A 25,577-nucleotide genomic window follows, 5' to 3' on the forward strand; every position below is an offset into this window, starting at 1 on the left:
CCCCCAACCGGCAGCTTGCTTTTATCTATTTTTCATATTGAGCTTCTGGGGCAACTTTGTTAAAACAGGTTTCAACCAGCAGACTGTATCGCAGCCTCCTTCTCCGCAGAGCGGCAGGAGAAGAAGGGGGGCCGGGGGGGCAGGGAGGACAGGCCTGTGGCCGCACCTGCCCGGAGAGGAGAGCAGGGAACGATGTGGGTCACAGGGGTGGCGCACCTGCCGAGCGAGGCCAGGATGTGGTGGGGTGCCCCCCGGAAATCCTGCGAGATCCTTGGCAGGGGAGCCAACCGATGCTAAGGCCCTGTCCCAGCTCTTATTGCCCCTGGTGCGGAGTGGCAGACCACCGGCAGCCCTGAGCAAGTCCCAGGGCAGTTGGGCGGATACCCGGTACCACTCACGGGGCACGGGGCAGGGGGTGGGGGGCACGGTAGTTGAGGCAAAAGGGCTGTGAGCCATTGTCTGGCCCAACTCTTTCCCCATCATATTTGAGAACCCGAGGCCCAAGGAGGGGAAGGACTGCTCAAGCTTGCACGGTGACTTAGCTGGCCACCCAGTACCCCCAAGGGATCCAGCGTGGGTAAATCTGTAGCTATCCCATCTTACCAAACTTATCTCTGCTTAAATATGACCTTAATTTAATCCTCAAAATAACCCTTCAGGACATGTATTAATACCTCAAATGTCTGCATTTGGAAATCGAGGCTCAGAGAAGTGCAGTAACTTGCCAAAGGACACACAGCCAGTAGGCCAGGGAGCTGGAATCTGAACTCAGGCTTGCCTGCTTTGAAAACCCTCTTTGCAAGGCACCCTCATTCTTCTCTAGTTCTGCTTCTGATTATAAAAGCAAATCAGGCACATGGGAGAAAAATTGGGACATTTTAGAAAGGAGTAAAGAAGAAATCGAGAAATTCACCTATAAAATCACTACTCAGAGAGAGCCCTTGGAAACATCTCGGCAATAATTGCCTTTAATATTATTCTACATATATGCATATGCATGTTAAAGTTTTATAAAATTGAGATAGTATGAGCATGACTAGTTTTGTTTGTTTGTTTGTTTGGGGTTCTTTTTTCCCCCCATAGCATTAATAGTTCTTTAAAACAATGCTTTGAAAGGCTGGAAAACATTCCACACGATTCACTCCTGCCCTTCTGACCATGCCAGGCCACCTAACAGTGGCCACGACAGCTGAACCTGAGCAGGCCTTAACTGGCTTCTCTCTCCGGTCCCTCCTGCCCCGCCACCCTTCCCAGCCAGACCCCCAGCCCTGGGCTTCCAAACATTGCCACCTGACATCCAAGAGACTCCTCTGGACCTCTGCGTCCCCTGGACTAAAGTTTCACCCTAAAGTTTATGGTCCCCTAAGCTTGCTTTGATGACCTTTCAAAATCACTTTCCACTGAGTTCTTGGACTGGACCAGAGGACAGAGAAGCAGGAAAGCATTTCATGGTGGTTGAGAGCAGGGGCTTTGGAGTCAGGCAGACCTGGTTTAAAACCTATTTGTCCTCTTACTGATCGTATAACCTTGGACACGTTACTTAATTTATGTCGCCTATAGAGCAGGGCTGCTATGAGCCACCCAGGGGACGAAGGCTGTAAAATGCTGAGCCAGGTGCCTGGCAGAGGAAGGGCTGACCACCTAAGGTGGTGGCAGTGGCTCTCACATGACTGCTGCTGTGGGGGGGTTGGATGTGACGGGTGATGAGGGTCCCCACTCGGGCCATCTGCTCCCACACCTTAGAAGCAGGTCAGGTGGGTGGGCTTCCCGCTGTCACGCTCTGTGGAAGAAATACCTAGGGCCAAAGGGAGGGTTCCATCCCTAAGTAGCTGTTCACATTCTGACTGTCACCAAGGTTTCCCAACCGTCCCAGACCTGCCTTCCCTTGGTTGGGGCTCCTTGAGCTGTCGCCCCCTTGTCATACGATGAAGGGGTTCAGGTTACTTCCTTTCCCACAGCGAGGCCCGGCTTTGAGAAGCACAAAGTGGGCAAGATGCACAGGGCTGTCCTGGGATGTTGCCCTGGGAGTGGAAGGCTCTGAGAAGTCTGAGCCCCTGTGTCCACACGATACCGCAGAGCACGCGACAAGAGGATCCCTGATCTGGTCAAACAGAAACCAGCTGGAGACGGCACAGCCCACATTCCTGTGACCTCTCCACACCAGGTGTCCGCTCAAAGGGTGGCCAGCCACTTGCTGAACAGAGTCCCTCGGGGACCTGGCTTCCAGTGGAGACGGCAGCATGGCCCTGGGAAAAGGACGTGGGCTCTGAGGCCGGGAGGGGAAGGTAGGCCCCTGCATCCCTGGTCTCCGGGGCTCCAGCCCCAGGTGTGTGGGCAGGGGAGCTAACAGGCTGACCCCTACACAGAGAAGGTGAGCTGGGAAACTCTGCCTCCTGGGATGCTGGGAAGATAAAAGGCAGTGGCATCTGCTAATTGCCCACCAGGAGGTGGGCATACAGCACACCTGAACTGCCTTGCCTGGATCCTGAGGGATGTAAAGACAAGGCTTGGATTCTGCCTAAATCCAAGGGACTTCATAAGAAAGTGACAGTGGGTCTTTTCTCTTAGTAATAATTTTCAAAAGGTCACTGAGTCTTGATTGCTAGAATTGAAAGGGATTCAGTGGCTCTCTCTTTGGAGATCATCTTTTCCACTCATCTCATTTTTAAGAAGAGTAAACTGGGGTCCAAGGTCATGCAGAGAAACAGAAGCGTTGATCCAAAGACTGGGGGAAAAAGAAGAGGCAAAGGCCAGTTTCAATCCTCTGACATCACAAAGAAAAGGGAGAAGGAAAGCAAGACTGTTCAGAGCCAATGTTAATTAACTCATTTCTCCTTGGCTCTCTCCTTATTGTTTCTAGAAGCAATTGTCTCTCATACCCTCTCTCCCACCTCCAGCCACTGCATAAAACTGTCACAGATTAAATCAGATTGTTCAGCCATTTCATTAGGGAGACCCCAGCTCTCAGTCTCTGGAGGCACTTTCGCTCTTCTCAAATCAAAGCCTCTTTCAGATGAGTTCACTCCTACTTGGAGTCGATAGGAAGCCAGCGAGCAGACCCCTAAGGGGCAGCTGGACTGATGAGCTTTTCTGAAAAGCGCGGGCACGATACGGTGCTTGCAGCCCAGCCCAGCCCAGCCCCTGCTCACAGCTTGCGCCCACCTGCCAGACAGAAACAGGGAGAGGACCAAGAACCTGGGCTCCCGGCCTCCACTCCACTTTCTCATCTCAAGACCGTGGGTATGTTTCTTTCCTCGGATGGACCTCAGTTTTCCCATCTGTAAAATGCAATTTTCAAGTCTTTTGTTTTGTTTTGTTTTTCTGTATTGGATTCCCTGAACTCCTCCAAATAGCACACAAATGCCTGAGAAGAATTATAAAGTTGTTGGACAGAGAGGTGAAGTTAGAATTCACTTGGATAGATAACAAAGTCTCTCCCCACGACTTTTCTGCAGTTGCTGATGTAGAGATGAGTGCTGGACATGATGGCTAGAGGCTGTCTTTTGGAAGTGGCTCGGGGAGTAGGAGGGCGGCTAAGACACGCTGCAGAGAAGGGGCCTGGGATGCCTGCAGGGGTGGGAGTTCACCTGCCTACTGGTGCTCTGGTGGTGGGGGGGGAAGGCACAAGCCCTGGGGGCTAGCCGATCGTGGAGGCCAAGCATCAGGCTGCAGGGAGCAGAGTGGCATTGTTCGAGGAGTCAAGTGACGGGGGTGTGAGGGCCCTTGGGAGAGTGAGGGGCGAGGCCAGCACACATTTCAGAGTCATCTCCGCATGGCAGGCCTGCCAGGGCCTCTCCTCCACCTGTCCCGAGAGCTTTCTCGAAAGGCCTGAAGGCCTTGGTGATAACAGAGAGGGAGGCTGAGGGACTGGGGAGACTGTGGGCTCTAGGAAGGCACCGGGAGCGGGACGTAGGCAGCAGGCGCCTCTCGAACACCTGTGCATCCCACGTGGGGCGCGGGCTCCCCAGAGTCAGTCTGCTTGCTTCGCTCCTTCCCTGGACCAACCTCAGGTGGGGCCCCAGAGGCGGTGGCCTTCCCTGTCCTCCGGGTGGGACCCCGTGGGCCGCCTTCCTCCGGGCACTGGCTCAGGGCGTGGTTTCCCCAGCACTTTTCTGGAGCTCATTTCTGGGAGTGCCTGCACCAGACCAGGGACCGGCCAGGGACAAAGAAAGCTCGTCCTTGCCCCCTGGAGCCAGGGTGATGCTGTTAAAACATGCCCCGCCTGCAGGAAGGGCCCTGCCAGGGACAAAGCATCCCCTTGGCTGTATTTGGGGAGGGGGGAGGCGAGGTAGAGGAAGAAGGGCCCTGGCCTTGCATCAGGAGGGGCCTCACCCTTAAACTATCCCCATTGCGCCCAGTCACAAAGACCAACAGGATCAGAAGACAGGACTCCTCATTTGAGCATGTGGCCCATTCCAGCCACATGTTCTGCAGTGCATTATGAGTTTACAGTTTTTGCAAGTCTTGCCATTATCTTGGGAACAGCACAATGATACTACAGTTTCTTAGCTTGAGTTGTAAGTGATCAACTGTCCATGTAAGTAGTTAAAATAGATTAACTTTCAAAGAACACTCACTCTGGTTTTCCTTGTTTCATAATATACCAGGTATCCCCACCCCCCAGTTAGGAAGTGGTGCAGACCTCCCTCAGCCTCTGAAAGGCCTTGCTCTGACAGCATCCATCTTTCCAGTATCTGAAACTGTAATGCATAAAGGAAGGATGTAAGGCCAGGCTGGGGGTTGGACTAGCTGACTTTGGGACCCTTTCAAACTCATATGGCAATGATCTTAAACTGGAGACAAAGAACGGGGTGGAATGCAAGTTTCCCAGTGGGCTGGACACCGGCTGGGGGATTCTGCCCCACCATCTGTCTTTGTCCCCAGGAGACAGGACTAGTTCTGTCTAAGGATGTGGCCTTCTTGTCTGTGCCTCAAGCAGCCTGGGAGGACACGCCTATGCTGGAATCATTTAAGTCCCTTTCTAAAATACTTGTACGAAGACCCAGAATTGAAGCTTTTCTCACTATGGACTGTCAGAAAACACACAGTAAATGGCAATACCCTACAAGGATTTTATGCCGGGTCATGTTCTAAGTGTTTCACAGGCTTTATCTATTAACGTCGCAGCCACAACCCAATGTTGTTTTATTATTATTCCCTGAAACAGTCAGGAAAGGGTCGAGAACTTGCCCGAGGTCACCCAGCTTGCACGTGCAGAGCCAGAATTTGAACATTATGGAACAAACCGGAGACTTAGCATCAGCCATTCAAATCCCAGCTCTCCGGTTACATGCTGTGTGACCTTGGGCAAAATCCTTACCTTCTCTGAGACTCAGTTTTCCTTTCTGCAAAATGGGGTTAGGGATGCAGAGGTTCTATGATAATCAAAAGTAACAGCAGGTGTCAAAGTGCTGTAGCAGCACGGGGAGCAGGCGGCCAACAAACTGTATTGTCAGGGTTTTTCACTTGTCACCGTTGCTTAGAGCATGTTGAGAAACTCCAACAGAAGAGAGAAGGTGGAAACAGAAAGTACCCTCTTCTCACCCCCTCTTGGTTGTGGAGCCACGTAACTCCTGAGTTTTAAGAGCTCCGAATGCCAGGACCCTGGGAGTTGAGGGTCAGGGCTCAGGAGAGCCGGGGCGGGGGGATCTGAAAGGCACTCAGTCTCTCACACAAACACTGCCGGCTGCTTGCTGTCAGCCGTGCGGAGGAATAGAAGCTTTCTCCACCGACAGCACTTGCTAGCAACTTCCCTCTCTGTGGTTTTTCTCTGTCATTCCCTTGATAAAAGAAGTAGAGCTGCACAAATGTAACCAACTTTCACGAATCTCATCTTCACATAAAAACACCCGCCTTTCAAGAAGTGAGCTGCCTGAAAAAATGATGCAGGATGTACTCTAAACTGGGTCATTCTCCACCCAGAGGGCTCGTGGCTCACTCTCCGTGTGGATCCCCTGAGCCGTTGGCTTCGAGTGGCTTCGACAGCCCGGGGAGAGAGAGAAATGGGAAACAGCATGCGATCTACCCCGGCGCCTCCCGAGAGGCCTCCGCCTAGCCCAGAGGGTAAGTCTGGCTTCTTTGGCGAAGATGGGGCAATGCGGGTGCTGAGAGCTGTTAAAACAGGGCAGTGGGTACGTTGGGCTTCCTTATACTTGTCTCTCTCGCTTGGCTTGTGTTAACATGTTTGTAATTAAATGTTAAAAAAAGATCCACAATGGTGCTCTGGAAGGATGCCGAATCGCTGGCACTTTGCGATGGACCTTCGAAGCAGCTTGTTCGATCCTTTTATTTTTTATTTTTTTAAATAAATTTATTTGTTTATTTTTGGCTGCATTGGGTCCTCGTTGCTGTGCGCGGGCTTCTCATTGTTGTGGCCTCTCCTGTTGCGGAGCACGGGCCCCAGGCGCACGGGCCTCAGCAGCTGTGGCTCACAGGCTCCAGAGCACGGGCTCGGCAGCCGTGGTGCACGGGCCCAGCTGCTCCGCGGCATGTGGGAATCCTCCCAGACAAGGGATCGAACCCGCGTCCCCCGTGTTGGCAGGCAGATTCTTAACCACTGTGCTACCAGGGAAGCCCCGCTCCTTTTATTTTATAGGTGGTGAAACTGAGGCCCACAAAGCAAATGTAATTTGTATATTAGCTATTGGTAGAGTCAGATTTCCAACCCAGGCGGGTCTGGTTCTGAAACCTAGGCTCTTTCGTACCATAGCCTGCCAGCTGTGATATAATATTATGACGGGTATATAATACTATCATGAGTATATGATACTATCATGGGTATATAATATTATCATGGGTATATAATGTTATCAAAGCTCTGCTGGAGTGTTTTCAGTGTAACTTTACGAAGCTAGCCCTAGGAAATCTTCCTGAAAATAAAGGAATACTTGTGTCCATTGGTAGGATCACAGGGGACAGGCGTTCTAGGGGGAGGGCACAATGTGATGGGTTAATTGAGGACGACAAGAATCAGCTTTTCCCAGAGATGCCAGGCTGAGCCAGACCCCCGAAGCTACAGAGTCTCGTTCAGGGATGGCCCGAGAGCTGAGAGGGGACATCCGCAATGATGATTTAGGCGCGTAACATAATGCAAGCATTTATGATATTAGAGATTATAAATTTGAAACTCAAACAATACAAATTAAAAAATAGGAATTTAATTATTAAAATTTCCTTGTAGCTCGTATAAGGCTGAGAGCAAAGCCATCGAGCTCCAGGTTCAGGGGTGCTGGTGGCCACCAACACCCTCACCTTTATTTCCTAGCAGGACAGTGTGGGTGCACCTGTGGGTCCTTTAGGAGTTAGGAAGGGGATGGTCAGGAGGGTGGGTGACCCAACAGTGTCCCCAGGGTGAGTCATGGGGGATTTGGGACACTTGGGCCTCCCGCCTTACATCACAGCACTTGGGGCCTGGTCCCTCCCTGCTAACGGGGGTGACCCCACCTGGTTCCACCATATCCCCTGCAGCACTGAACTGGGTCACGTTCTCACGCACAGACGCCCAGCATGGCGTGTGCCGAGCACAGCCCCACATGAGCGGAGCAGGGACGGAGCCAGGTGCCGTGACGCTACCTGCCACTCACTCCGTGACTTCTGGGGCCCCTTCAAAAAGGAGCCGCCTTCTCACTTTTTCCAAAGTGGAGACCCCCAACTTATGCACAGTCTCATGACTCCTCAGATGTCCCCAAGTGACCACGCAGAGACCTTCCTGTTCTGTCCCCGGCTCAAGTAAAATGCGGGGCAATTCTAGCAACCCTCCTTTCCAGCTCCTCAATACCCCTCCCCAAACAGAAGTGGGGGAAGACAAGAAGAATGTTCCCGGAGATGGTACCACGTGATTGGGTGGAGCTGCGCCGTGGGCCCCCGAGCGAGCGGGGGAACCTTTTCCCTCCGATGCAAAGCTCAGGGCTGTGTGCAGTTCTCCCGCCGCCATGGGAGAGGGCCTGGGCCCCTTCTCCCACCTCCTCCAAACCAGCTCAAGTCTTAGTCTCCTCCTCTGGTCACGGCCACTTCTAGAGAAGCGACACTGCCAGGCCCAGGGCGCCGGCTCCATGGAAGGAGAGGCACCGCCCACGAGCCCATCTTGTGTGGTCGCCCCTCCCACGGGGCTGACAGGGGCGGCATGCTTGAGCAAACCCCATGAAAACACGGGCCTCCAAGGACTTGCCCATTTGCCTTTATTTTTTCAATGCAAATCGGCATGAAATAAGTTTCTCTTTTTCCACCGTGTGGCTGGGAGGTCACCTCTAGAGAGGAGGGAGAGGGCTCTCCCCGACCCTCCGCCCCCTGGTTCGGAGAATTCCCCAGGTCGTACCCAGTTTGTGATCCAGCCAACCACATCAGGCGCTGGCGGGTGGTGGCTTTTCCAGCCCCCGCCCCTGAAAAGTTTCCTTTGCGATCAGTCCTAACTTGATTTCCTCTTTTCTCTGACACCTAATCGAATAAGGGACAGGTGGTACAGTTGATGCTACATTAATTAGTCTCGATTCAAATGATGTAAAGAATGTGGGTTTTCATGGAACAAGCACCTCTCAGGTAACACTCCTGCTTACTCATTTGATTGGTCTCAATTGCCTAGGAGGTCATGCGGGAGTGGATTGCTTTGGGCCAACAAACAATTAGTGCTTCCTCTGACTTTAGCCTGAGTGGTGGGCCTGAGGCCCCAGGCCCCGCATAGGGATCGGCAGGAGGTCAACCTGTGGATTTCTAAACAAACAAGTGTCCTGAGCAGGACTGTGAATGCTTTGGAATATGGGTTTGCCTCTCGGTTTTCTCCTAAACTAAGCTTTCCAGAACATTCCTGATTAGTCTAGTTCCCGGAGACGAACAAACATCACAAAACCCAGAGAGGTAGCAGGGCTTGATGGAAATAGGGCAGGTCTCAAAGTCAAATGACCTTGTTGGGCTTCTTGTATTGTCCCCTGGGAGCTACCTGACCACAGGTAAGTCACACAGCCTCCCACGAGGGAGGCTCTCAAATGGAGATCAGAGCAATCCCTCCCCAGCAGTAATGGCAGCACAAAGCAGCCACCTGATACATTTGGGTAGAAGAAGTTTTTTTATTTAACTCCATTTGAGGCTATCTGATTGCACTCGGCTGTGTCTAAATGGCCTTCCCCCCAAAAAAGTTTTAAAGTGATAGAATTGGGGATTCCGTGACTTGTTTCCAAATCATCCCAAATAGCCCATTTTCTCTGCAAATTCTACACATGGTTCAGACTCCTGTTTTGGGCCCGACATAGGCGGTACAAAGTTGAATGAGACCCAGGGAACTCCCGAGGAGTAGGGAAATAGCATATTTCCACCTTAAAAACAGCATTCAGTCACATTGCTGTGATCTTTTCCCCTCCCCGTTCCTTATCTTCTTATTGCCCTGGTCTAAAGTGAGATCTCACTGGCGGAGGTGGTAACACAAACCCAGACGCTGCTCAGACCCCTTTCTATGCAAGGATGGAAATAATGCTAAACTGTGCATTTACATAGCATCAAGGGTGCTGCTAGGGTGGGTGGAAAGAGGGGCGGGTGGGGCTCTGGGGGAGGAAGAGGGGGCAGGGAGCCTCAGAGAAAGCAGAATACTTCTCAGCGAGTGGTGCTCAGACCACCTGACTCGATCCCCTGGGTAATCATCAAAACTGCAGATTCCTGAGCCCCACCCTAGACCTGCTTGTGGGAATCCAGGGGTGGCGGGAGGGAGCAGCACGCCTGATTTCGTACAAGCCCCCTGGTGCATCTTAAGCCCCCTAAAACTTGCAGACCACAGAGCTACCCTTACACCAGCACACAAGGAGAGAGAGAGAAAGAGAGAGAGAGAGAGAAGCCAGCTGTCTCCCTAGTGTCTCTCTGTCCTCACTGGTAACATGAGGATAATTCGAGTTACTTGGTGCTTAGATGTACCAGCCATGACGTCACGTGCTTTAGACACATCGACTCTGGATTCTCACACGGTGCAGGGGGTGATCCCTATTATCATTTCAACTTGGCAGTTGAGGAAACTGAGGGACGAGCAGGGTTACTTGCCCAAGGCCATACGGCTGGGATTTGAAGTCAGTGGCCTGAATCTAGTCCCCCCTCTTCACCCACGCATCACATTCCTGGAGGGGACGGACTTGCAAGAAGCACACGTGTTTTCTGGAGTGAGAGAGAGCGTGGTCACCAAATTTAATGACACAGACACTCAAGTGCCCTTGTGAGGGACACAGACGGGAACCCGCATCAGATCTTTGACTAGATGCAGGTTTCCCCCCCGGTCTCACTTACCCCACTGCTGGTACATACGATGGCTTTAGGTGCAACATGATCATTCAACTTTTATATTGAATGTACAACGTTCGTACACTTAATGGATACCATGCAAATTATGATTAGTCCATCAAACCCCCGATTTCACATTGCTTAGAAGGGGACTAAAGGCTTTTTTAAACTCAATTAACATGAAGAGAAACGCTATTAAGTAAGCGGTAGTGTAGGTGGTACTCAGTTGTGACCAGGAGAAGAGCAGGTCATCAAGAACAGAGTCTGCCTCCTTTGCTGATAGGTTACCTGGCTCCGAAACGAGGTCCTCAACTTACTGGTTGTGTGTTCTTGGCAAGACTCTCCACCTGGCTGTACCATCTGAGAGCCTCAGGGTCTGCTCAGTCCCACTCTGTCCCATCTGAGCGATGGAGAAGCCAAGAGATTTCTGGGCCACTGGGTCTCACGTTCCAGCCCTTAACACAGGACCCACAGGTACAAGTGGTTCGTGGTGACCAAGAGATCTCAGTAGACCTTCTATCAGGCGAGTCTGCCTAGCCCTGTCTTATTGTTTCAGTGTGTGTTTGGTGGGTGGGGGGGTGTATTTCCAGTAAAAGATACTAAAAGTAAGGTCTGCTTTGACCCCTCCCGAGGCCATGAGTTTGAGCATGACTCAAGGAAATGCAAAAGCAGAAGCTGAACTCACTGGGTTGGTTACTCCTCTCCTGCCAGCGGCACTGAGCTCCTTGTGCCAGCTCTGAAGCCTCCCTTACATCAGCCTTTGTCCCAGCCTGTCAGGGGTCAAGATCAACTGGGAAGAGCCTGATAACTACATCTCAAAAAGGCCTGAGTGGCTTAGGCACCTGACCATGAGCTTGGAAACCCTCCTGCTCTCCCCCAGACATTTTCCTAACACTCCCCCAAGCCTTGGTTTCTTCACCCTTTAAATAAGAATATATGTTCTGCAGCATTGTATTGGAGCAAAGGAAGTAAAGAATGGCTGCTTTTGCAAGATGGTTATAAATGGGATCTACTAAAAGATTTTCAGCATTTTAAAAGAAATGATTACACTACTCTAAGGAATAATAATGCAAAAAAGGGCCTGTCCTCTTTTGACCAAGTAATATTTGTGGCTACTGAGTTCTGCCTCAGTCTCCTTCCTTTTTTGGATTCATTTCCTATTTTACACTTTTGTGCAGTGTTCAGTCTGACTCATTTCTGAGTTGAGCTATCACCAATATTTGGTCTCTTGAATTTCATCTTCTGTTCTCAGCAAATGGAGTTTGTTTTTAGAAGATAAGAATATTTTCAAATTTATGGGACTAGAGGCTTTTCAAAATTTAGAACACTACTGGCTGAGACTGGCCTTGGATTACGGCATGATAACCCCACCCCGTGTCATAAACATGACACCAGCTGCCACTGCTTGAGGCAGGCTCTATACAGACAGTTCCTCATGAATCCTAACCCAATCAGATGAAGCCCATTTTGATATTTCCCAGTTTTATACATGAAGAAATCAAGCTCAGATTAGTTAAAAATAAATGTTTCTCCAACTCACAGAACAATTAAGTTGAGGAGGTGGAATTTAAGCCAGGCCTGATTTATTTCAAAGCCGGTTCTCTCTCCTGAAAATTCTCCCTGGATTTCTCTTTTGTCTGCCCTGCACACTATTCTTCACTTAATCTGTTTCCTTATCTTGAGTCTGCAATAATCCCACCTGCTTCCTCTGAGCTCCACTTCCCTGTATCACTCATATGTCTGACTTAATTCAAATGCTCTGCTCTCCACAAAGCCAGGGGCTCCAGAAGTCCATAATAATGTGTTTGAACTTTATGAGCGAACTTAAATTTCCTATCTTCCGTTTATTTCACCATAGGGACCAAAGCTCAGGGAAGACTTAGCTGGGATCCTGGCCCCCGACCTTGCTTAGAATGGCCGCCCTTCCCACAAAAGTACAAACTGAACTTTCTATCTTCCACTGACTTGCCTTCTGTTTTTCCAACGCTGGGGAAAAAGGTGATAGGGGTGGACCTGAAATCCCTGGCAAAGCACCACGCAAAGGCCATAACCTTGAAGCGGAAGCTCCAATGCAAGATTTTCTCAGCAGTGTCTAAGTGTCATAACTATAAAAAAGCATCATTATTACGAAAATTCCACAGGAAACTCAACTTTGTTATTGTGAAATTGAAACTCTCCAGACCCTTAAGCCTATTTTCCCCGATTGAAACAAATTTTTTATAACGGGATTTTGTTTTTGTTTCTGTTTTTAGCAATATGAAAAGACGGTTGCTCTGTTTCACAGCCTTACTCTTGAATCAGAGATCAAAGGCCCAGCCCCTCTTGTAGACACACAACGTGTTTCAAGTTTCCATTATCGGCACAGATAAATGCTGTGCCTCTCATTTCCACACTCGTTTTTCAGAAGGGCCTGGTTCTGTGATGCCCTCCCCACCCCATGCTATCTGCTGCAGATCAGGTTCCCTTCTCCTGGACCCTTCAAAACCTTAGCCCAGTAGCACTTGCCAAGGGCCTAGTAGCACGGGGACCTCTTCACGTTTTCATTTGGTAAACCTGCCTTGGGCATCCTGGGTGGGACAGGACTGGTGCTGGGCTAGGGGCCCCAGACAGCCCCTCCTGAGGTTCACAGCCATTCCCCGATAGCCACACAGATGCAAAAACACATACAACCCTGGCTAGAGGTTCACAGCCATTCCCCGATAGCCACACAAATGCAAAAACACATACAACCCTGGCTAATTGCCTCTAGGGAAAAGCCCAGGGCCCAAGAGGGGGTACAAGAGGAGGGCTGGGCCTCTCCCGAGCACCAGGCTAGCCTCCCCTCTGGGGGTGACCTCTGAGTTGACAGAGGTGGGAGGGACGAGAGAGGGGACAGCAGAGTGTAGTCCAGGCAGAGGGAACAGACTGTTCACAGGCTCTGAGGATGGGGGAACCTGGCCGGCTGAGAAAAACACAATGGCCTATCTCACAGCTTCGGAGGCAGTGGAGGCCATGTTACTAAGTGGTCCTTTCATATTTGGGAGCAATTAGTCCAGGAAGGACAGATTTCCATCATGAAGGCATTTTCCAACCCCTCATTTCCCAGACTAACCCACACCCCAGAGGGGAAAATGTGTCCACACTCAGAGTGGCAAATCAGCCTCAGAACCGGGGCCAATTTACCGGGCAGCTGGACAAACCCTATGTACCAGGCCCCACTCACTGCCCAGCACCTTCCTAGGGCCCCTGCCTAACACCATATCTGCAATTTCATGCTCTTTTTCTTAAAGAGGATCTCCAAATGTGCATAGGCTTCGTGTGCCACCAAGTCTGGATCCATCCCTTATTAAAACTCAGGACTCCGGGCTTCAAGCCCAACTGCAGTGCCACCTCTACTTATTGGACTGGGCCGGAGCTACACAAGGGAAGAACTCTTTTTATAGCAAAGCAGAGTGTGGGGAGGCCTCCCCACAGGCTCAGGGAAGGTCAGAGGCCTCACTGGTCAGCCCTTCCCCGGCGACTCCACTCCTTCTCGTGAGCCCTCCCCGCTTTCACTGACTGTGGCCACCGTGAATCACTTTTGATTTCCATCTCACTGTCTGTGACTCAGTTTCCCCAAGTGAACAATCCATCTGAGTGCACTCTTCCATGGAGATCACTCGTTTCTCATTTATTCTTATTCATCCTCGTACTTAAGTTCTCTTTCGACTTAGTCTGATAGGGGAGATGTGAGTTGGAGACTACAGGACATATGGGCTCTAAGGGGCAGGGTCTAGAGGTCCCAGCATGAGGGTGTCTGGATCCTAGAAAGTGGCCACCAAGCCTGAGGTGCCCAAGTGCTGGCTGGGATTTCTCCAGATTTTCTTGGGGTGAAGGGGGCGGGGAATGACCCCTCCCCCCATTATTGGTGTATTCTCTAGAATGTGAGTTCCGTGACAGCAGGGAGACTTGGCTTGCTTTGTTCGCCATGCTTGGCCCACAGTAGGTGCTCAATAAATAACTGGCAAATGAATGAATAAATGGTATGTTACCCAGAATTTTGAGTTCAGATGCCCAGCCAGCAGACAGACTGATCAACGCAACATCACAGCAAACAATGACTGAATTTGCCAATTTGTAGGATATGCTATTTCCCCAAAGACATACCCCGATATTCCCCTGCAGCTAAGGGATCCGAATTACGGCAAATCTCTAAGGCTGTGAAACAAGGCTTTGTTTAGTGTCAAAACGTGAACTCCCATGCTATCTCTTTATCTTTAGTCTACAGTGAGCTGTAGTCACCTGAACCAGAATGAACGAGAGAGCATGCTTTCCTTTTCAAAACTTCACCAGAATTACTTTCAACATATGTATGATGAGTACTTAATTTTTCTTTCACCTCCCCTCCCCAGCAAACGTCCCTATTAAGTAGATTCCCGACACGGTACCTTACATTCTACAAGGAAGAAGGGCTTTGTTGACCTTCAGAGTTAATACCTCCTGACCCTGGTGGGTCCTCAGAACTCACAGAGCCTAAGCCCGACACCCCGACCCTGATACGTTGCAGACATGGGGCCCACAAACCCCAAGGAGGGTACCTGAGGTGATGGTAATAAGATGGGACGTTTTCACAACATCTCATCATTCATGGATGATGCTACATACTTTCATCTTATCTCATAAAAAAAAATCCTGGAAAGAGGTATTATTAGCCCCATTTTAAAGATGGGAAAATCAAGGCTAGGAGGCATTCCAGGACTTGCCCAAGATTATATGGATCAGTAGACACAGGGGCAGACCATGGAGTCAGATCTTGTGACCTCAGCTCAAGGACCTCTGGATCCCCATTTCTCAGATGGGAACGTCAGGGCCAGGGCAGGCTTGATCACGAGAGTAGGTCACCTGACCCTCTGGGTTCCTTCAAGCATCCTGCCTCACCATCCCTGAAGAGAGGAGGACCAGCTGAAAATTGCTGTTTCAAAACAATCAGGTGTCTTTAGCTGAAAAGTCCCCAGGAAGGTCTTCCCTCTGCGTCTACATCCCCTTTGCCTTTGTCTCCCCAGGACTGGACAGCGACTTCCTGGCTGTGCTGAGTGACTACCCGTCTCCTGACATCAGCCCCCCGATATTCCGCCGTGGGGAGAAACTGCGTGTGATTTCTGAGTGAGTGAGCTTTCCAAAACTCTGACAAAGCCCCCAAAAGAAGAACTCGATTTTGGTGGGAATCATTAGATTTTAGCTATAGCTGTCCAATTCCATATGGGCCCTGGTCCTGTTGTGAGGTGAGAAATTTGGCCCATACAGCAGGCCTTAATGCCTAACCCTCCTTAGTGCTGCCAGTACTCTAAAGCCTTCAGTGGCTCCCCATTGCCTGGTGGATAAAATTTAACTCCTTAACTTGGCTTTTGAGGCCCTTGATGATCCAACGTCTGCTTCTCAGGTTGGCCTCATCTCCCCGACACAGGCAGGGTTGATATTATATATTAGTGCAGACTCAGGAAGAGGACACAGAGGTCTGAAAAAAACTTCTGATGATAAACAGAAAGGTATTGCCTTCTAGCCTGTTGTCTCTCCATGATTTGAAATAGGCTGTAAAAGGAATAGGGGCTCTGAGAGCCTTTCATTTAGATCCTCATTGATGTAGACATGTGAAACTATCTTGGTTGAATCTCAGGGTCTATTTCAGCACAGCAAACATTTATTTTTAAAAAGCCTCCAACTGTGGAAGATCAGCTGGAAACACCATCTGCTGACCCCTGAAAGGTGGCTATTGCCAACTTGTGGGAAGATTTCCTGTTAGCTCAGAATGGGGGGGGGGGATACACTTAAAAACTAAATTTTCATAGGGAGAAATTCCAGTTAACATGGCCATTGACAGACTTTAAAAAAGGAACATCCCAATGTCTCCCAGGTTAAATCTGATTACTCTCTTCATTCGTTCATTCACTTTGCCACTCCCCTATTCGCTCTTTTCTATTTGTTCTTATCCTTCTAGTGAAGGGGGCTGGTGGAAAGCCATTTCCCTTAGCACTGGTCGAGAGAGCTACATTCCTGGAATATGTGTGGCCAGAGTTTACCATGGGTGAGTACGTTTCCAAAATAGCATCAATAAAGCATGATCTTTATGCAAGTGACTCAGACATCTGCATAGAGAGATCCCAGCCTGGGACAGTGGAAAGGAAGGTATTGGTTCGAGAGGGTCACTTCTACACTCAGCTCAGTCCCTAAGGAATGGTGCGACCTTGTGCTAACCTTCCCCTCTCTGAGACTCGATTTCCTCAATAGTAAGACAAATGATGGACCTTGCAGCTCTAATGTCGTGTTCCTGTAGCAATCAGGATTCAGACACTGTGATCACAGGATGCAGCAGCCAAAAGCCAGTCTAAGTTCAAACCTGCCTCTGTCACTTACGGGCTGCGTGACAGTGGGCACGTTGTTCAACATTCTAAGTGTCAGTTTCCTTTCCTCACACATCAAATAGAGATCATAGTATAGAATGATAGGAATAATAATATATAGTAATGGGACCAAAGTCTAGGGTTGTTAGGAAAATGAGATAGGTTAATACATGCAGATTTCTTGAAACCATGCCTGGCATCACCATCAGCACTCAATACGTATTAGCTACATTCTTACCAAATCATATCCAGAACACAGAGAACAGGCTCTGACAAAAATGCTTACGTACCCAACCTGACAAATGGAGAAGTCAAGCAGGAAAGGAGACCCTTTAAATAATCGGGCACAGCAGATGAGAAAGCAAGGACGTTGCTTTCCCCTGCAGTTGTGACATGACGGGTGGCCCTGGTGGCCAGCACACCCAGGCCAGGACAGGTGTGTCTCAGCCCTGCTTCCTTGGTGGGGCCTCAGAAAACTTCCTTAACCTCCTTGAGCCACAGTCTCCTCATCTGTCGAGCTACCAAGGCCAGACCTTGGCATACAGGAAGGGAGAAGGGAGCTCCACTTTGCATTTGAGGGATCCAGAAATAACTTCCTTACAGTCAGAGAAGGACTCTGCGCGCCACCTGCTCACCTGGGGAAGCAGAGCAAACTGCCTGAATATTTGAAGCACAGAATTCAGTGCACTTCATGGCAGTGTTACTGATTTTGATGATGAACACCCAAAACTGTCTCTGTGCTTAGGATGACGAAGCTGAGCGGAGGTGGGGCAGTAGCTGCTACGAGAGTTATGTTCTGAAAGAGAAGTGAGTCATGGAACTCTTCTCATCAGCTGTGTGTCATTGATCCATCCATTCACTTAGCAATCATGCATGGATACCTTCATGTTGAAGATGTGGTGCTGAACGCTGGCAGGAGCAGGGAGTGAGGAACCCCGATGAATAAGATGTAATCCTGACACTACAGCACTTCCAATCTAGCAGATGCAATAAATGTTCTTAAAATATATAACAGGAAGAGAGGTGATGCAGCATAGTGGTTATGGAATTCGAAAAATGCATCTCAATTCTAGCTCTATCAGTTGCAACGTGGGTAACTTGGATAAATTACTTAATCACTCTGACCCTCAGTATCCTCATCGGTGAAAGAGAGATAATACTACCTGTCTTAGGAGGTTGATATGAGGATTAGATTTCAAGTGCTTAATATGGTATGTGGCCGATAATTAGTATTCAGGCGTGGCTGTTGTTACTGTCACTGTTTTATTGTCTTCATATTTATAAGTGGAATTTCATGTAAGGACTTGAAAGGATGAATGTCATGTACGCTGAAATAATTAATATGCCATATACTATGCAGACCTAAGGGAATAGTTGAAATATTTGGCCGAATATGACGTCATCATGATCTTAGTAACAAAATCTTTCTTGGAGACCAGTTCATAAATAAACGGTATGGGACGTTATGCCTGCGTGTCTTCTCACACACGGTGCTTCAGGAGCCCTCAGCCAGCCCCGTCAATGGCCCGCTTTCATGCCACAGGGAATGTTAAAGAGTGAGAAACAGCAGAGTGTTAATACTGGTCACAGCACGCACTCATCCAGACGCGTGATTGAAAGCTGGGGCACGTTCACTGAAACAGAGTCAGTTAAAAAAGGATGTACAATTGCTTCCGCGTACACACCAGCCAGCTGCTAACGGCATTTCCTTCCATGCTGAGATCTGGCCCAGCCTGGTCTGCAAAATGAGAAGGGCCCTTGCCCTTAGAACACAGATTCCTTTGTGTCCCGAGCTGCTTTCTAAAGCGTATTCAAAGTGCCCACTCTCCTCTGGAAGGTGAACATTACATTGGAAAGCTGGACTACAGTATTACAACTGCTTTTTTCAATTGTTAAGTGAAAAAAAAGCAAGAAACGTATGGAAATGCATCATGCAATGACAACTGAGTTTAAAATATGTTGAAAAGAGAAGACAAGGAGGAAATAGAATGAGTGCAAGGTGGGGCATCAGGTGGCAAAATTAGGCACCACCATTTTTTTCTTTCTTCTTTCCTCCCTTCCTCCCTCTCTCCCTCCCCCTTCCTTCCTTCCTTCCTTCCTTCCTTCCTTCCTTCCTTCCTTCCTTCCTCCCTCCCTCCCTTCCTTCTTTCCTTCCTTTCTCATGTTCATTCATTCATTCACTCACAGATATATACCAAGCTTGATAACCTGGGCACAAAGGCAAAACCTCAAACGACAGACACAGTCCCTGCCCCCATGGATGGAGAAGCCGGGTAGTCAGATTATCAGGGACATAGACATTAAATAAACTACCAAATAGGTCCCTTATCATGTTTAGGATGCTTTCATATAATACGGAACGGGCACAGTGCAGCTGGCATTTGAGAAACAGGATAAGAAAGATGCTTTGTGCATCTCTGTGTCCTCACTATCCAATGTAACACCTGGCTTGCAGTGTGTACTTGGGAATTTTATTTGAAAGGTTAAATGAATGAATGAATGAATGAACCGTTGATTGCCTTGCTCTTTTATCTTTTCAGTCCCAACAGAGGGTTTTATATCAGCTGGGCCTGGCTCACTTCTGCATGCCTCCTGCCTTTCTTGGGGGGGGGGGTTATATTCAGGACGCCCATGGCTGTCTTTCTTCTCCCCAGCTGGCTGTTTGAAGGGCTGGGCAGAGACAAAGCTGAGGAGCTACTGCAGCTGCCAGACACGAAGATCGGCTCCTTCATGATCCGGGAGAGTGAGACCAAGAGAGGTGAGCAGCCTCCAATGCATCCTTCCGTACGTGCGTCAGACAAGCAGGCTTTGCTCCGCGCTGATGCACCCACTACCTGGTTCAGGTTCCCTCCTCCCACGAGGCACGCAAACCCATCTGGCGCGGTGAGCTCCCAGCGGTCCACACGCCATCAGTGCGGCCAGCACCCAAGCCAGGGGCAGTGACCTGGGCGGGGGGCGTCGCCAGCGCAGGCTCTGACCCACAGCAGGCCTGGCACACCTGTTGTGTTCTTACTACACAGCAGACCTTCATTCTTAGTCCTGGCTGCGCCCTACAGTGAAATCAGGCAGCTTAGAGAATCGGGACCAGCAGATTCACCATGACCTTCATTGTTTTAATTTTCATACATCCTATGCACTAAGGAATTCAGTGAAAAAGAAATAGCCGGGCTTTGTCATGGTTCGAAGCAAGGGTCCCGAACTCTAGTTTGGCCTGCGTGAATGACTAAGAAGTCACCTCTTCTCTCTGAGCCCAAGTTCCCTTCTTTATAACATGGGATTAATAATAGGAAAATACTTGGCAGGTGTCTGGAATGGCGTATACACTTAAACTCGCAGAAGCAAAACATTAATAGCCTGGGCTTACTCAGGCTGAGAATTGATATTAACTTCTTAAATACAGAAAATATTTTCAAGTTCTTAGCCTGCTTCTTGCACGTTCGCTATCAGAGGAGAGAAAATGTGGTATCTGAGACTATTTCCCGTGCACTTATTAAGCACCAGAGCTACCTGGGGCTGGATGGAGCCCTCCACCGAAATGAGCATCAGCTTTCCTTTGGGGAAGCAGGGACCATATATATGTGATTAAAATATTTTAAAAAATCCAGGAACAACTTTTCTCTCAGAAACCTGAATATGCTGGGTAAGAGCAAGAGCGAAGCAAAGGCAAAACTTCTTGTGCAGGTCCCAGGGATCTCCCGAGGCAGGAGACCCAGACTCAGGCACGGCCGGGGGGCGGCAGGGGACGGACCCAATGTGAGTTGCCAGAGCTGATCTAAAAATAATCAGGCCGAGCTGCAGCCGAGCTGGGGCCCAGGTGGGGGGCCCAGGCCCTGCTCCCTTGGGTATGCAAAGTTCTCATAAGTTTCCACCTGCTACCCTTGACCTACTCACCATACTTCAAGTCCCTGCTGACATTACCGGAAGACACATGCTGAACTGACTCAGAGGGCGGGCCTGGGACAGAGCGAGGGATGCCCAGCAGAATGCTAGGAGGCCTGCTGCAGGAGGACAAAGGTCCCACCCCGGGGCTGCCACTTCCAAGCTGTGTGCCTCAGGCTATTGCACGCAGTGCTCGAGCCTCAGTTTCTCCATCTATATAGTATTTGAGAACAATACCTCCCAGAGTCTTTCTGAGAATCATCACAGACGTTGCTATGAAATAGCTCAACCCCCAGCCCAGCACATGCAGCAAAAACTCAGCAAGTACAAGTGCCCCTCCATCTCACTGCTTCGCCAGCCTTTTCACTCCTCGAACCCCAGAAGACAGAGCAGGAAGGACTCTTCAACATGACCTAAGCTCAATTCTCTCACTTTCCATTTGGGGAAATCGAGGCTAAGAGAGGTAGTGGCAGGTGCTCACCCAAAGTTCTACTCTGATTAACCCATCTTGGGTCATTACTCTCATGGTGCTGAAGGAGACAAAACACATTTCATGTCGCTTAGGAATACTCAGAAAAATGTCTTAACTGCCACAGTTCCTGAATTTCTGAGAAGCATAAGTCAGAGGCAGAAGGGACCAGGAAAAGGGGGCATAACTGTAAGGGCCCCTCAGCTGTGTGATGGAGGAAAATGACAGCACAAATATCTTGGAGCGTGAACTTGGGAAAGACTCGAGAATGACCGCAGATCCGGGATGTACAGGGTGCAGCCCAACTCTAGTCATTTCATTTGGTCTAAGGACCCACAAAAGGAAGTGGAATACCCTAGAATGGTAACTCGCAAAGCAAAGACTTAGCCCTTGCATTTGAACACCTGCATTGCAATAAGGTTAATGCAACTGCGCTGCTCAAATACCACGCTCCCGGGGTCTCTAAAGAGTGAGCTACAATCAAGCAGACAGGGTTTGAGCAGCCGTTGCTCGAAACACAAAAGCGTGTGTCTGGGTACCACCATCATATCACAAGGCCGAGAAGGTCTCTCTGCCTCAGCGGTGGTGGGCTCCTTAGCTGGCGGCCCTTGGGTGGGGACACATGGAATGCCACTGACTCGTCCTCCACTTCCTGCAGGTTTTTATTCGCTCTCGGTTAGGCACCGGCAGGTGAAGCACTACCGCATCTTCCGTCTGCCGAACAACTGGTATTACATTTCCCCGAGGCTCACCTTCCAGTGCCTGGAGGACCTGGTGAACCACTATTCTGGTAAGAAACACTCCACTGGGACCGATACATGATGCCCCTCTTTGCTAACTGCCCCTACCCTGGGCACTCACTCTAGGCTGCACACGGGTCACCAAGATATGCCAGGTGGTTTACTTTGCTCTCTTGCCCATCCTGGCTTCTTCATATGCTCTTTTCTTTTTAATTCCGACTGTAAGTTCCAGGCTAAAACAGACTGAATGTGAAGGCTGCCTAAGTAAGTAAGATGCAGCCAACCTCAACTTCACCCCCTCTCTACCTGTAAGTGAAATGAATTAGGATGTCCCTACATTCACAACCACAGACAGTCTGCACTTCCTTAAGTGGATTGTACGCTTGGGCCTCTGGGGCTTTGTTCTGAAATGCCACTCATTTCCCCTTTTCTGCATGTCAAAATCCTCGTCAACCTTCAAGGCCAACAGGAAGCCACCTCCTTGATGAAGCCCTAAGAGTCAGAAAACTAATGGTCTGTTTTCTCTACTCTCCTAGCATGTCAGGTGTTTTTCTCCCTAGAACTCTGGGCGTCCTGCCCAGTGACCTAGTTAACTGTGTACTAGTCTGTGTTTCCCAACAAGCTCTCAGACACCAGGGATTATACTTTGTTCATCCATATGTCCTCCCTGGGCCCAGGAGAGAGGTCCAAATGTTCCATGCTGACCAGGATGGGGGCGTATCCTCCAGGATGGCGGAAGCAGAGTGGGGTTTGATGGAGGCGATGATATAGTGTGCAGAGTTGGAAGAGGACCTTCACGTTAGATTGGGAAAGGCCTGAATGCCAGGTCAGGAGTTAGAGTTTTACCCTATGGAAAAGGGAGAAATAGTAAAAAGGTGGCTGCATTTCTAAGAGCTGGCTCTGGAACCTTCTTGTGTTCATATCCCAGATCTGGGCAACCTTGGGCTGGCGGTGCACCTTTGTGCCCACATTTCTCCAGGTAATGCAGGTGCTAACTGTTCCTACCGCGCGGATGCTGTGAGGTTCACCGAGTTAGAGCGCGGAAAGTGCTGACGAGAGCGCCGGGCACGCAAACGTGGGCTCCTGCTACGTGAGCCACTATTCCCCGGCCAGGAGGCCTCCCTCCTCCCTGCTTCTGCCCTGTGAAAGGGAGGAAGACAGAAGCTGCTTTCACTTTGTAAGCAACTTCCCCCTTCTGGGTTCAGGATGTCAGACCCCACGCCCTGGGTTTTTTAGGATGTGGGATCTTGAAGGGCATTTCAAGGTGAAAGGAGGAGTCCACGGGGCTGGGTTATCACACCTGGTCTGGGAGAAGTGCAGGTCTGGAAGGAGGAATGGCCACTAGGGAGACCCAGGCCCAGGCTCCTGTACGGGCTCCGTGAGACCCTGGGCGAAGACCTTCGCCTCTCAGAGCCCCAGATCCCCATTCATGGAAGGTGGATGAGAGCAGCACCCCCTGCAGGTGGTTGTCATGATTATTGAACACGAAGGTGAACGTAACACGTTCATCACAGCCTGGCACATGGCGGATGCAAAATAAATGATAACAAATATTTCTCCCATGATACCCAAACACCTAGCAGCTTAGCTAAAAATGAAAGAGGAAGGGAGTCCTGGAAACAGTCAGCTTTTACTGATCATGAGTCAAATTTGGTTGTGGTATTTGGCTTTTAATAAGAATCATCTGAGAGGTGTGGCGACCATAAGTTTTGCATAGACGAAAGCAAACATGAAAAGGATGCTGGCCTAGCAAAGGTTTTTATGGACCAGGAGGTCCACAGGGCTCCCAGGCCGCAGACGCCCGAGGATCTCACGCCAGCACAGAAGCAGCACCTTCCAAATATGCGCCCCTGGCCATCACATCAGCACAGGGATCGCAGGCAGCAGTCACCTCTGCGAATGACTGAAAAGGGTCTGGAGGCCTGAAAGGCTTCCGGTGCCTTCAGGACCTCAAGGTGGGAATAATGTGGCCAATTTACGTCCCACCAGGTTCTTCCTAAAGGCGCAGAATCAGAGAAGATGTGCGCTAAGCGACATGAACAGACAATTTTGTTTTATGAGTTACTTATATTTATTATCCTGTGCTCTTGGGCAAATTATTTAATATCTCAGGGCCTCAGTTTCTGCATCTATAAAATGGGGATTAAAATGCCTCATAGGATTATTGTTAGGACCAAAAAAAATAATGCCTGTGAACTGGCTGTGATCTTGACCCCAGGGGCCTTGGTTTCTTCATTCCCCAAACGGGTGTAACAGTACTGATGGCCCAGAGTAGCTCGGGGTTCCCTGAGCTGACACATGCCACGCTCGCTCAGCACCAGGCTCAGCCTACGTGCTCAGAAGTGTTAGTCCTCTTCTTCTTTGCCAAAATGTATTTCTCACCCTAAGTGTTAACCTTGCTAAGGAAGGACGTTCCCCCACCTGTGCTATCTACTGCTGCTGGTTTCTTTTGTCTTTGTGTCTGACTCAGTCTCCTTTGCCTCCTAATCTGGGAGGGCGTTTCAATTTCCAACCCGTGACAGGTAATTATTTCAGATTCACATCCAGTTAAGCTCCCTGTAACCTCAGGGTCCAATCTCACATTTCTCAGTGTGAGCCAGTGTGGGTGGACATTTGAGTTCACGGTGAAAATCACGTGGAGATGAAGCATTATTGACTGCCACCCTCTGCAGCCTGGGCTTGCTTCTTCAGCTACTATTACCTTTTGTTCTTTGGCAAGGACACCCCAAGAGCTGCATCAATAAGCTGGGAGGTGAAGCCTGCCGTAGGGGCGATGAGCTTCCTAAACCCTGGTGACTTATGTGCTCGGGGCTGGGGTGGCGTTGTCCTGAGAGGCCAGTGGCAGCTCACATACTCGGCTACCTCATCTCCCCCAGGACATGAGACCCACTGGGCTCTTCAACCTCAATAGGGCCACACAGAATCTCCTCCATCTGGAAGAATATCTGAGCCCAGCAGGCTCGAGTCTTTCTCATGATGTCGTGGGCTATGGGAAGGCTTCGAAGAGATGGAGGCTCTCTATCTTAAAGCTCCTGGAAAGATGGGGGACCATGGAAACTCAGCTATGTCCTACTAGCAGAGGGGTAAAAGGAAAGGATTTATTTAATTTTCATCCTCTTTGTATCTAGGGTAGAGAAGAGAGACGTTTCTTCCTTTTTTTCTTCGTCCATTTTCTCCATTTGCCTTTTATCTTTTTTCTCCTCCTATTTCTGTGTCTTTTATCCTTTTTGTTCTGTCTTTGCTTCTTCCCCTCCCTCCCTCTCTCTACCTCATTCCCTCCTTCTCTCTCCATCTTCCTCCCTTCCTTCCTTCCTTTCCTTCCTTCCTTTCCTTCCTTCCTTCCTCCCTCCCTCCCTCCTCTCTCTCTCCCTTCCTGTCTGTCTTCTTCCCTTGTTTCATCTCCCTTTCTTCCTAAAGATGCACCAGCCCCACCCATGCCGTGCTGAACCCTTTCTGCGTGCCGTGGGAGAAGGCACGTTGCGCGCATCTCCCCCACCGCTGTGCACACAGGAGGCTCACCTGAAGCTGATGGCCCTGCGCCTGGGTGTGAAACCCTTGAGTCTGGGCCCTCGTGCGAGTGCTCTGCCAGCTGTTCTCTCTCGGTAGCTCAGTCCCCTCATCCAACAATTGAGGAAACAGGTTCAGAGAGGGTCAAGGTGATTCACTATCTGGGCAGAGCTGAAACTCGAACCCAAGTTTGGTGGATTCTGGATCCTAAACTCTTCTCTTTACTTGTGTCAAGCTAAGCACAGTGTGTACCCAGGACACGTTAATATTTCTTCAACAGCTGGGCACGTGACTCCCAGCCCCTCTCAGATCCCAGCCTCCATCCCCCTTGTGAATATCCAGGGCCCCGCACCCCACACTGGCCGGGGCACCCCA

The 25,577-nt window shown here is 49.8% G+C and overlaps 2 protein-coding genes across 4 annotated transcripts in view; one reads left to right on the forward strand and one right to left on the reverse strand.

Moving 5' to 3' along the window:
* Positions 1–25,577, reverse strand: part of TG (thyroglobulin) — a 244,560-nt gene that overhangs the window by 63,681 nt on the left and 155,302 nt on the right. The gene's annotated exons all lie outside the window — the stretch shown is intronic.
* SLA (Src like adaptor) overlaps positions 1–25,577 on the forward strand; it is an 84,825-nt gene that overhangs the window by 56,196 nt on the left and 3,052 nt on the right. For all 3 annotated transcript variants that reach the window (XM_057532443.1, XM_007188902.2, XM_007188903.2), the window contains 5 exons: positions 5,923–6,063; positions 15,273–15,372; positions 16,205–16,291; positions 19,262–19,365; positions 21,614–21,745. In XM_057532443.1, the coding sequence (XP_057388426.1) occupies positions 6,003–6,063; positions 15,273–15,372; positions 16,205–16,291; positions 19,262–19,365; positions 21,614–21,745 (484 nt within the window). In that variant the 5' untranslated portion in view covers positions 5,923–6,002. The remainder of the gene's footprint in view (positions 1–5,922; positions 6,064–15,272; positions 15,373–16,204; positions 16,292–19,261; positions 19,366–21,613; positions 21,746–25,577) is intronic.

This window comes from Balaenoptera acutorostrata, chromosome 17, assembly GCF_949987535.1.
Source record: "Balaenoptera acutorostrata chromosome 17, mBalAcu1.1, whole genome shotgun sequence".
Lineage (NCBI taxonomy): Eukaryota > Metazoa > Chordata > Mammalia > Artiodactyla > Balaenopteridae > Balaenoptera > Balaenoptera acutorostrata.